This window comes from Pseudopipra pipra, chromosome 4 (genome assembly GCF_036250125.1).
Source record: "Pseudopipra pipra isolate bDixPip1 chromosome 4, bDixPip1.hap1, whole genome shotgun sequence".
Classification (NCBI taxonomy): domain Eukaryota; kingdom Metazoa; phylum Chordata; class Aves; order Passeriformes; family Pipridae; genus Pseudopipra; species Pseudopipra pipra.
The window spans coordinates 15,445,253-15,457,465 of record NC_087552.1 but is presented as its reverse complement, the minus strand read 5'-3'; the positions used below and the strand labels follow the sequence as shown (position 1 = coordinate 15,457,465).

Sequence of the window (12,213 nt, the reverse complement as noted above, 5' to 3'; positions counted from 1 at the left end):
CTCGTCTGTATGAAAGTTGTATAAAACACATCAGTCACCACGGTACTCCTGAATCTCTCTTACAGCATGGCATCTTAGAATAATGCAGGTAACAAGTTCCTTCTATTATATTTATATCCAAATGGAAGATTAATAAAAACTTTGACCTCAGCACTGATTCTACCTCTGTAGAGAGAGGAGGAAGACTGTTAGCAAGATATTTCTGTAGCAAAGCTGCTTTATACTGTGCTGTCTATTCAGTGGAGAAGAGGCATTTCTGTGAACTTTCCTTAACAGCAGACTGTATAAAGAGCCATCCACAAATGATTGTTCTAGAATCTCAGGGCCTGCTAAAGTAATTTTGTGCTCTTTGTTAGGTCAAATGTTTCAGATGGGCCCTCTCAGTTTAAGCTGAGGGACTGTTGGAGCTGTGGTTGTCCCAGCCTGCAGCTGAACCTGCACCTGACAAATAAACCTGCACCTGTAATAAAGTTCCTTTTAGAAGGGTGGAGGAAAGCTCTCCACTTTATTTGTTTTTCCTAAACAGCGGTAATGACAGTGTCAGGTTTTGTGAAGATAAAGTGGATACCAGCCATCATCCAAGGGGTACAATGTACAACATAAGTGAATTAGAGCAGGATAGATGCTTTTCATACTACACAGAAGACAGTGTTTCTTAAAAACCCCAAAACCATGATCCATAAAATTGAAAGTTACTGCCTGACACAACTAAACCTAGCAGGTGCATGGTAACTTCACCAGAGTGCAGTTTTATAGAGAAGTGTTTAGGTTTCTGGTGCAGGAAGACCTCTAATAAAAGCAAAAACAATTAAGAGTGGGTAGGTGTATTTATTAAGATTCTTAGCAATTAATATGACAGCAAAATGACTGAAGAGAAAAATCGAAGACATATTCTAGTCTCCTTGAGTAAGGCAAGAGCAATACTTAAAACTTCTGATTAAAAAACTTAGGAGAAGATTGGGCATAAGACAGAGGAATAAATATGGTTAAAAGGAAGATGAACTGTTTGCAAATTAACTTTTTGTATAATCCTGATAGGTCATGCTGTGGAATATTGTGGTAGTAGTTTTCAAAACCAAGGTAGGTGTCACTGCAAGATTTCCATTTGTTTTGGAAATTCAGTAGCAATTTTTATGAAAAGGTATGCTCATATAAGCTACTGTAATGAAAAAATAACTTTTCTCCCAGAAAAAAAAAAAAGCAAGCAGGAATATTGTGCCAATGGAATAACTGAGTAATAACAAAAAAACTTAGTAGCTTTCCAGAAACACTCTGAAAGAAGACACTTAGATAGCTGCTGTCCTATCAAAGTCCCTTCTGAACCTTATTTAAGTTTTACACCAAACAGCTGTATTAAAAAACAAATTCCTTCAGTGTGAGGTTATGAAAAACCAGAGCACAGTAGCTACTCAGCTTCCAGCAGCTCTGATCCTTCAGATATTACTTCTACCACTGCCCCTTTTTTTACCTGTGTGCATGCAGGAAATCAGATTATTTCTAGTGGGGGCTACAGTGGGCACTGAAGTCCCAAGAAATTGTCAACTTCCACAAGTTGATTTGTTGTAGAAGATAGCTGTTACATGGATGATACCTAGAATCAAGCATAAATAAGTAGATTCTCATTCTTCACAAGCCCAAACAAAAACTCCCTTTTCAGTATGAGCCATATAACAGTGAAAGCACAAACTCCTGTAGGAGTTATACTTAAGATCCCCTTCTTCCATGAGGAGGACAGTTGTAGCCATGTGTCATTCACACCCTTAAGTTACTGTAGCAGCAAATCAAATTGATACAAGGTGAACAGTTTAAATAAAATCTTTAATTGCTTATTTACAACAAAGGCAATGACTTGGCAAATTGAAAAGTATGATTTTCAGTTTCTCACTAACTTCAGATACAGCAAGTACATAACTATAAAATATGCAGCCTAGTGAGTAAGGCGCCATATTTACATCACACTAGTACTGCAAAGAAAGCACTTAAGATGAACTTACTGACAGCCAGAAGTTAAACATTTATCCTGTAAATGCTAACAATACTGAAAAAGAAACTTAAGATCTTGTCATTTGAAAGGTCAGTGCTCTACTGGTTTGGGGTTTGTTTGGTCAGATTGCAAACATGCAATAGTAGTAAAACTCTGATGAATGGGACAAAAATGATAACCGTCTGACTCTTGTCAGTTTTTGCAAAATAACGTTTTGATACAAGTGTACTGCTCCTTGGTCTGAAATCTAATGCTAGTAACTCCAGTATTAGATTAGCTACATAGTTTTACCTTAGCAAAGGTCTTCTCTGTGGTGGTGGTGGGAGAAAACAGCTATTGCATTTGAATCCAGGCAAATGTATTATATACTAGAAGCATAACACAATCACACACAGACACAAATTTAAGAATACAAATTACTACAGACACATTGCCAAGAAATCCTGCTTTAACAGCTTAAAAAAAACTTAAGTGTTAAAGAATTTACTGCAGCCCAAAATAAAGAAATCGATTTTGTTTTCTACTTCTGTTTTTTGACATCCTTTATTCCCCCTCCATGTATTTTAAGGTAGGAACCAGTATTCTTATTTTAGAAGGGTAGGAAAAAAAGGAGTCAAGGTATTAATCCAAAACTTACCATCCTGGCTGTCTCTTCTGAATGTAAAAGACTTACAAACTATGAACTACAAGGACAACAGATACGCCAACCATATGATCTGGGCATGGAATTTGATAGCAAGGCCTGTAGGGAATGCTTTCTTTGTACAGATTCTTTACTGATGCTCTGTAGTTACTATCTTCATGAAAGAGCTACGCAGGAAAGGGAAGAAGATGACATCTGTACAGAAGTTACCACTTCATTCACACTCCATTCAGCATTGGGGTATGGAAGTTAACCATCATTAAGAGGACAAAGTTAATACAAACCGTTTTTGTTACTGCCCTCCTTAAATTACATTCTTGAAATGTAGTTTTCCCATTGCTAGTAGTACTTGCATTTCATCTTTAGAAGAGCAGAGTATTTTTTCAAATGTTTCTTTTGTATTAATGGAAGTCACTGTAATTCTGATATGATGTGGAAGTGTTTAGCAGTTTAAGGAGTTGACTCTTACATTTATGCAGAAACCTTTGCAGTGTGCGTGTTTTATATCCATGGGGTGCTCACAGATCCTCACATCCATTATAGGTTCCCAATTCAGATGTCAGTTCCAGCCATCTCCTCCTCCCGCTTTTCCAAGCCTTTCAACCTTCATCACTAATAGTACATGTTAATAGGACACGTGTGGCAAGTTTGCAAAGAAAAGCTGAGCTTAACTTTTCTCCAAAGCTCTCTCTGATGAATCGTGCTCTAGTTCAGGTGATTCCTCAGCATCCTGAATGGCAGAAGGGTTGTAAATACCATCGACTGCAGGGGCTGTCGTCGGGGTTGTGAGAGGTGTCACAGTGTGTCCAAACCCCTGGTAGTGACCCATGGGTGAAGATGGCATTGAAGAAGCATCAGAAATTGGGTCTTGAGTAGATGAAGACAGTAAACTTGTGTGCTCATTTTGTTCATGATCCTCAGGAAAAAACATTTTCCTCGGCTGGCCCAAAACAGTCCTTCCTAGAATTAATCAAGCCAAATGAAAATATTTTTTAATCCTTCCAGCACTATACTGGTCTTTGAACACACCAACTCTAAAACAGGCATGTTAAATTAGAAGATAAGTCTTCGTTTTGTGTCGGTTTTACATGGGCATTGTTAGTTTTAATAAATAAAAGTATGTCTTTCCATCCAAAAGAAAAGCAGAAGGTACCTCTCTTTACCTAACACATCTGAAACTTTTAAAAGAAAAATTAAAAACTAGACTTTAAATCAGTCAGGAGTACTGAAAAGAGCAAAGTGCCAAATAAGCCACGAAAGTCTCTAAAGATGCAGATGTTACTAATTTGGTAATAGAATGTTCTCAAGATAGTACAGAGATGAAGCTGGAAATATATACAACAGATTAATAGATTGTTAACAGATTGTACAAGTCTCATCTGTCACTTACCAACATTTCGAACCTGTTCTGATATATCTGCCCTGAGATCAGAAATATCCCACATGGCAAGAAAGGAGTCGAAGCATGACCCTTCTTCAGCTTCTTGAACATAAGGTTTGTAGGAAAAACTGTAGTGATGGGCAATAGCAGCCAGAAACATCTCCACACAAATGATGAAATCCTGCAGCAAGAGAGACACTGACTTAATCACTCATAACTGGAGAAAAATAGTTCTGGGTTTCTTCTGCAATCGAAAGACTGCAATTGCCCTGGGATGCTTTTCCACCAGAAGCAGGATATTCATGGCAGGCTTCAGAGAGCCATATGTAATACATTCATACAGGAACCAGTGCCCTGAGGGGCTGTAGGAGACTGGAGAAATTATTACTAGCTCAAAACAACTAAAGTTGGGGTGGGGGGTGGGGGAAAACAGGGCAAGTTCTGCATAAGTGGGGTAGGGCCTCTGGTCCAGCCCTGAAGTGGCTACCACACCATTGGCACACAGACCAGAGCAGATAAAAAGGTCACTGACATGGGTGTGACCTGATATGACCCACTACCTTGGGACCTCACTGGATCCAAAGTGGTAGCTCTTTATCTTTCTCTCTCCCTCTCTCCTTTTCCTCTCTCTCTCCTTCTCCTAACTTCTCGAAATCTGGGTAACCTGAAGTTGGACGTGTTAGAGTTTGCTAAAACTCACTCAGGTGACTGGCTGAAACTTAGCCCAACTCAAAATAAAACCAGTACTAATCTAGCCTGTGTTAATTACAGTGAGTATGATAATAATTGCTTGAGATCAGCTATGTTATCTTACATATAACCATTCCTCCCCAAAAGTAACTGCTCTTACCTGTAGGCCTGTAGCCACAGCTTCCACACTCTGCCATTCCCAGGTGTGTTTCTCAGAAATAACACCAACTTTCACCAACAATGCAATGAGCACAGCCTGCCTATAAAGATTATTTATTATTATTATTATTATTATTGTAACAGTAGTGCCAAAAAAAATCTGCAAGGAAATCTAGTAAACAAGGCCTGTTCATATATGTACATAGGAAGAATCTTACAAAAAACTTACTGTTTATATATTTAGATTTTAAGAGGAAGAAACAGACTTAAAAAGAGATGTCATTCATCCATGACCCTGAAGACCAGCAGAATCAACAGAGAAAACAACCAAAGGAGACTTGGTTGTTCCAGTCAGTCATTAGAACAAGTTGCTTCTCTTTCCTAGTATTGCTGCAGCCCACAGAGTAAAGGTCAGGTAGTCAAATACACTCACTCAGCAGCAGCAAAGTGTGAGCAATGCTTAGACAGCAATTTGTAGTTAACTTTCAGTAACTTATTTTGAAAATGTAATTTTTTTTACTTTAAAAAGTAAAAAAAGAAAAAAATTAGTTTTGAAATAACTGCAAGTGGAGATTCTAAAATAAGTTATGTTCTTGAGAATCACCTTACAAAACAGCAAGTCTAAAAAATAATCTTAAGTGAACAAGACTGCTCTGTCCAACATACTGGTACCCTTTTCCCCTCATTGCACTTCACTAAGATTATGGGTAGATTTTTTTAAGGCCTCTAACTCCAGTAACAAATCCAGCCTTTTTAGCTCTTTTATGATTCACCTTAAGAGCAAGAAGTAATGAGTAAATAATTCACTTACCAGAAAGAAACAAAAACTACCATCTTCACACAAAGGAACTTTCCAACAGGTTGGATAGGGTTCAGTTCCTCACGCAGTACTTTATAAAACAGCACCAGACAATACATAGCAAACTGACAAGGAAAAGAAAATGAAGGAAAGCTTTCAAATCCTTGTTTATTTTGTGAGGGGTTGTTGTCTTCAGTTAAAAAATGTATCACAGTATGATACAAACTTCAAAAGCTATCTATTTTTTAAAAAGAGGCTTTGGATTTATGTAATCTTTGCCTTAGTGTTTTAAAGCACTCTTTTGTTTGCCTGACATTGTATTTCTGAAATGCATGGTATTGGCAGAGACTGAGGTCATCTATCCACACACTCTACAAAGCATAGGAAGGTGCCATGAAATCTTTTCAGTGCCAAGCTCATCTCTAGGGAAAATGGCATAAAAAGCATATGTTCTTTCAGATTTCTGTTAACACCTCAAATGTTACCTCTTTATGAGACTGGGCAATGAATGCAACCTTCACTGCAAATCTGAACTAATGCATAGCCAAACCTAAGGAATTGAACTCCCCTTTTTACACACATTCTCCTACTCTCTTAATAGTAAGTTTCTATAAGGAATCATGTCAACCAAGACACACAGAGGTACATGCTGCTGCTGGGATTGTTGTCCCACCTCCTTCCATACCAGTCCCCATCAAACACAGGGGTGGCAGTGAGGGGAGGACACAGTTTCCAAGTGATCCCAGTTGTTGTGCTGTTCTGATTCCTGCTGCTGTTGTCAAGAGATGTAAAAGCAATCTGTGACCTCCAAAATGAAACTTTCCATTTTAGGGGCTGACATCTTACCCTGACATCATCTGGCAGCTGACCCAACAAGAAAAGATGTTAGGCAGGCCAGAATCTGTGCACTACACACACCATTTCCATTTTTTCCTGCTAATGTCATTATCATCAGCTTTGTAACACAGAATTTTTAACATGGTCACTGTTGATTTGTATGTGTGCTGAGAGGAAGCTGCAGGGGCAAGGGAAGTCATCTCTTCTGCAGCTCCAATACCTGGGCCATAACCACCTCACCCATCAAATGACTTGGGGTAGAGAGGTGGGACACTTCATTGCTTTATGGAGCTTTCTAGTAAAAATAATAAAAATTTTTAGATTATCTGTTTTTCTAGTGTTTTTCATATATAGTACTTAACAGATAGTAACTTTGACTTACAGTGGAAAATATTCTACCCATAAGAATTACCAGACATTAACACAATCACTGTCAATAGTTCACATAGGAAGTTCAGACAATACTAATACAATGACTTAAAAGAGCAGAAAGATGTATTCTTGATACTCACTAGCTGTGACATGTTGTTAAGTATAACCAAGTAAGTCCAAGCATTGTTGAAGCTGAAGTTTCCTTCATCATACACTCCCACTAGTTCACAAATCCTGAAAGAATTTTTTGAGTTAATCACTATGTGGTAACAGATCATGTTCTTGGAGTGCTACATATTCATTACAACCCTCAGAATCCAAGACCTCTTTTGGTACTCAAATATGGGCACTGGGGGCCTGCACAAGCATTAGTTTCCAACAGCATATATATATTATATATAATATAAATATTTATATGGATATTCATTGTGAGTAGCAACTTTTTACACAGTCCCACAGAACTAGCAGCAACACAAAGTTCATGAAATTAAGCTGTCTGCATCAGCATGCAGAGCTGCCTACTATTCCTTTACAACCACAGTCTACATGATATGTATGAAGGCTCACAGTCAACCTTGTCACATGCAAACTTGAATAAAATTTTAAAATTCACATGAAACTTGTCTTTAAAAACACCCAGCTGTTGAAGGCAATGAGAGAAGGGAGAAAGGAAAAATCATCTAAAAATTAAAAGATCATAAAACTGTCTTTCCCACACTAACAGTACTTCACATTCTCTCCCACAGATTTCAGCAGCAGGCATTAAGTATTTATTATTTCAATTCTGTAAATAGTAATTTGCTATGGAGAAGTCATAAAGAAATCATAGGTTGGATCAAATTGTCAGGACCCATTTAGTATGTAACACGAGTCTGCTTTCAAACTGCCTTGATTCAATAAAAAGGGCATGAAAATTCTTTCCAGTGTAACTCAAAATTACATCCTGAAGATCAATATTAATTATTCATGAGCATACTTACAAAGCAATAATAGTAGTAAATGGTCTGACAACAGTGTACTGCAAAACACCCAGTTTACATCTAAATAATAAAACTCTGCAAGAAAAACACAAAATTCATTGTACAAGGATTTAAATACAATTCACTTATGGAAGTTTCCTGTTCTCAGTAGATTCACTAAAGTAAATTTTTATTTTATGGTAATCTCAACTTCTGCTTCCAGAACTTCAGATGCTACACAGTGTGTATACACAAAATACACAAAAGACCTGCACATAACAGGAAATACTCAATGATTCACTTATTTTAGCCATGAAAAGTTTCTGTCGGGGCTACACAAAGATAATGCAACTTTTGCCGTATTTGAAGATGCTTAAGAATGACTTAGATTCATAGTTTGTCTTCAGCATTTTATCAAAATCTCTTGAGAGATTTTACCAGTTTAAGCATGCAGAAATAGTTTAGATGCATAAAGCCTTTCTTCCTTCACCTGTGGAAGTAAAAGCAACAGGCTATCTGGCCTACCCCCAGTTCCACGTGAGGTTTTTGGCAAATATGATAGCAAAAGAAGCAAATTCAAAGGTCAAAGAGACCTTTTCCCAATATTTTCCAAAAATGAGAAAGTTTCCTTCAGCATCACTTGAGCCAATGAATGTTAGTAACCAAGTGAAATTCACAGGATGTAACAATTCACAGATGACAAATGTGTTCACAACCACTTTCAGTAGAGGTTCGTGGCTGATAAACAAAATGCGTACAAACCATAAACTGACTCTTGTCAAGCAACAACAGTTATGCTGCTAAATATCAAAACAAAATCTTTGTATCTGACTACCCAGCCTAAAGCTATAAGATGCCATCAATATACTCACTCTCCCATAGCCCAGGACGGACAGCAGCACAGAGGGGGCAGATGTCTCTGCTGATCTTTCGCTTCTATTATTAATACGAGGTTTGGGTACCGGTTGGTTAGATAATTTGAAAGAAAAACCATAAAATTATAGATGACATAAGCTTCATAGCATTCTCGACATGTATCCACATATATTGCAATGTTGGGGTATTTCAAAGCTATCCACTGCAAGAAGAGAGGTACACAAAAGGTTACGTGCAAGAAAGACAAGAGCGATTCCAACGACAACACTGGCTGGGTAGTTCAGCGAGCAATACCTCGTGAGACAGCAGGCACTAATTAGACAGGGCTTGAAGCATTGGCTACTAAGAAACCAATGCTACAGCTAGAAAGTAACATTCTGTAAACATACACACAAGAACTCCAAACTGCACCTCTGCCCCTTCAACTGGAAGCGGCTCAAAGCACGGCACAAGAGATGCTTTGTATCTTTGATAAGACAATTCAGTCTTTCCCTCAAAAGTAACCAACTATGTAAGTAACTACACATAACCTCTTCCTGTGAGGTGGAGACAAGATAAAACTGTTTCCTGAAATTCACATATTCATTGTCAAGGTGGGTTTGAGAAGTTTTAGTCCATAAAGTTGATTTCCTTTGGTATCTGATGTTGTAAATGTTTGCTCTGACATGTTCACAAAATACAGAAGAAAGAACAGATTAGCCTTGAAGTGGTAGCCAACTCTCTAAACCATAATTTCTGACAGAAGAGGGATATTTTTTAGCAAAACTGTGATTATGGATCAGCTGTCAGAGCTTTCAATTTCTGGGTGTCACACTGCTTTTGCACTGTTCAAAGGAACTCATCCTTTGCCCCCTGAAGCAAAGAGGAATAATTTTAGCACTAAACACAACTCAGGAAATAATTTTAGTTGTAAGCCTAACTTGGGAAAGAAAGGTAAGGCATTGAATTTGAGTCAGTACTTGGATTAGTCAAGTTTCCAGTTCTGCTGTTAAGACGGAAGGATCAAAAGCAGGCTCTTGTCATACCCCTTTCAACATCTGTCATAAAGGATACTCCAGGACAGGGTTAAGAAGGGTTAGCAAAAGCAATCCCTGAAGCTCCACAGGAAGAATATATTATCCCTAGAACTATGTTTCTGATGTACTCCATAAACAGGAGTGCCCAGAAGCTTCTAGGACTACCACTCTCCCTGCAGTATAGTTTCTGCTGTCACACTGTTTTCCCTCACTCCCATAGCAAATAGAATTTTATTGAGCTGTTAACAGTAAGAGGACACTTACACTGTCTAAACTGTAAATCGGCACCATCCATAGAATCCTGTTACAATAACAAAAGAACATTGAATATTACTAGAAGTATTTTTAGTCTGAATTAAATTCAACATTTGTAGCACAGGTAAAATGTGAAATGTTACCTTATTATTGGTTTCTGTAATTCAGGTTGAGTATAATGGACTAAGTGTTGTAGTATGCCCCAGAGAGATATTGGTATAGTCATCAGCAGAAATATCCCAGCGATAAACCATGCCTTGGTATGAATTCCAACCTTGTAAAGAAAAAGAAAAATGCAAGATCAAAGTTTCAGTCTTAATACTTTAAAGTATTTTCAAGTACACAAAACATTCTACAAAAACAGAGTAACGCACACTAATGAATTTACTGAAACCCACAACAGATTCTTTGCTTTAATTCTGGAACTTGCCTCAGTTCAGTGCTGCATTATAAAGTTTCTGAAAGCTTGTGAATTTAAAGAGCTTTTAGCTTTAAAATCGAGTTCCAAAAAGTAATCAATTAGTTTCATATAACAAACTCAAAATACATAAAAACACAGGGCTGAAATTTTAAACCAAAACTCTCTGAAAAATAACTACATTAATAACCCTAAGTACCAAAACCTGAGAAACATAGTAACTATTCTCTGATTTTTTTGCTGAGAATTTCTTCTCTGATCCCCTACATCAACATCACATGTTTTGTGTTGCTTTCCAGTTTTCTTCTCTACAAGTATCAGACTTAATGGTATGAACTTTAATATAAACATCCATTATGCATCAGAACAGGATTTCAAAAGCAAAAATTTTACACACGCTCAAGACAGATCTTACTGTCTTGAGTAAGATATACTGCAAAAAAAGCTTACTTCCAGTGCCACAGGCCTGTATCACATTGAACAATACATATATTTTAAAGTTAAAATTTTATTTCCCGTTAGAGAAGCAGTTGTATCACATGAGTGTGTAATTCATACATCACCGCTGCGTGAGAAAAGAGTTTTTCTCTACCAGTAGAGACACTCTACTCAATTCTCCCTGATTAGACAGAATCACCTTTATGAATGCCACTATTACTACTAAGTTTTAATACATAAGTTCTGGGATGAATTTATGGAGACAGCCAGTCTCTCCTTGGTGGTGCCAACCACTAGGACAGGACACAAGGCAAGGGGCAGAAACTGATGCACAGGAAGTTCCACCTGTACATGAGGAAGAACTTCTTTACTGTGGAGTGGAACAGATTGTCCATAGAGGTTGTGGAGTTTCCATCACTGGAGATATTCAAGAACCATTTAGACACAATCCTGTGCCATGTGCTCTGGGATGACCCTGCTTGAGCAGGGAGGTTGGACCAGGTGACCCACTGTGGTCCCTTCCAACCTGACCCATTCTGTGATTCTGTGACACTTGGCTGATTTCTTCAGCATCAGCATCCTGTTCAAACTGTTCAACTATCAACTACTACAGGACTCCAAGAGGAAAGAAATCCTGCTCTGTCCCACTGCGCTTTGATGGGGCTTGAGCAGCAGGACAAAAGTGCCCAGCAGCACCGTGGCACTTCTTCAGCCTTTCCTTGCACAGTCACAGAGAGGGTCACGTTGGAAAGGACCACAGTGGGTCACCTGACCCAACCTCACAGCTCAAGCAGGGTCATCCCAGAGTACATGCCACAGGATTGCGTCCACAGGGTTTTGAATATCTCCAGTGAGGGAGCCTCCACACCCTCTCTGGATAATCTGTTCCAGTGTTTGCTCATCGGCACAGTAAAGAAGTTCTTCCTCATATTCAGGTGGAACTTCCTGTACATCAGTTTCTGCCTGTTGCCCCTTGTCCTATCGCTTGGCACCACTGGGAAGAGCCTGACTCCACCCTCCTGCACCCTCCCTTCAGTTATGGGCACTGATGAGGAAACACCTTTCCCCGCCGGGTCCCCCCCGGGTCTCTCCCGCGGCCCCAGCGGAGCGCACCGGGCCGGGCCGCGCCCCTCACCTCCAGCTTCTGCAGCTCCCACACGCAGAGCGGCACCACCACCAGCAGCCCCACGATGTAGAGCAGCACCACGAGCGGCCGGATCCAGCGCCGCCAGTTCCCGCAGGTGCACGGCATGGCCGCGGCACCGCCGGGGCGCTCCTCGCACCCACCTCAGCGGGCCGGCAGCGCCCGCGGGGCGCGCATCACCGGCGAGGCCACCGCCTCACATCAGCCGCCGCCGCTGCCGCCTCGCCTCGGCTGGGTTTAGG

At 39.4% G+C, this 12,213-nt stretch overlaps 1 protein-coding gene across 2 annotated transcripts; it reads right to left on the bottom strand.

Moving 5' to 3' along the window:
- Positions 1-1,799: 1,799 nt before the first annotated feature.
- On the bottom strand, positions 1,800-12,094 carry TMEM184C (transmembrane protein 184C). 2 transcript variants are annotated; one of them, XM_064651735.1, is made up of 10 exons: positions 11,963-12,094; positions 10,115-10,245; positions 9,981-10,017; positions 8,697-8,902; positions 7,846-7,920; positions 7,006-7,099; positions 5,669-5,781; positions 4,859-4,958; positions 4,018-4,189; positions 1,800-3,587 (listed from the first exon to the last, which is right to left on the bottom strand). In XM_064651735.1, the coding sequence occupies exons 1-10, from the start codon at positions 12,077-12,079 to the stop codon at positions 3,295-3,297; spliced, it is 1,338 nt and encodes a 445-aa protein (XP_064507805.1). In that variant the 5' UTR covers positions 12,080-12,094; the 3' UTR covers positions 1,800-3,294. The 2 variants fall into 2 exon arrangements, with proteins under 2 accessions (XP_064507805.1, XP_064507806.1); XM_064651736.1 differs by lacking the exon at positions 11,963-12,094 and having other exon boundaries at positions 9,981-10,049; positions 10,115-10,223.
- Positions 12,095-12,213: the final 119 nt, after the last annotated feature.

Coding starts and splice junctions, on each gene's coding strand:
- TMEM184C (XM_064651735.1), bottom strand. CDS start 12,079: ATGCCGTGCACCTGCGGGAACTGGCGGCGCTGGATCCGGCCGCTCGTG. Junction 8,903..9,980: donor CGATTTACAGTTTAGACAGT/GTAAGTGTCCTC, acceptor CTCTTCTTGCAG/TGGATAGCTTTGAAATACCC. Junction 4,959..5,668: donor GTAGTTTTTGTTTCTTTCTG/GTAAGTGAATTA, acceptor TAATCTTTATAG/GCAGGCTGTGCTCATTGCAT.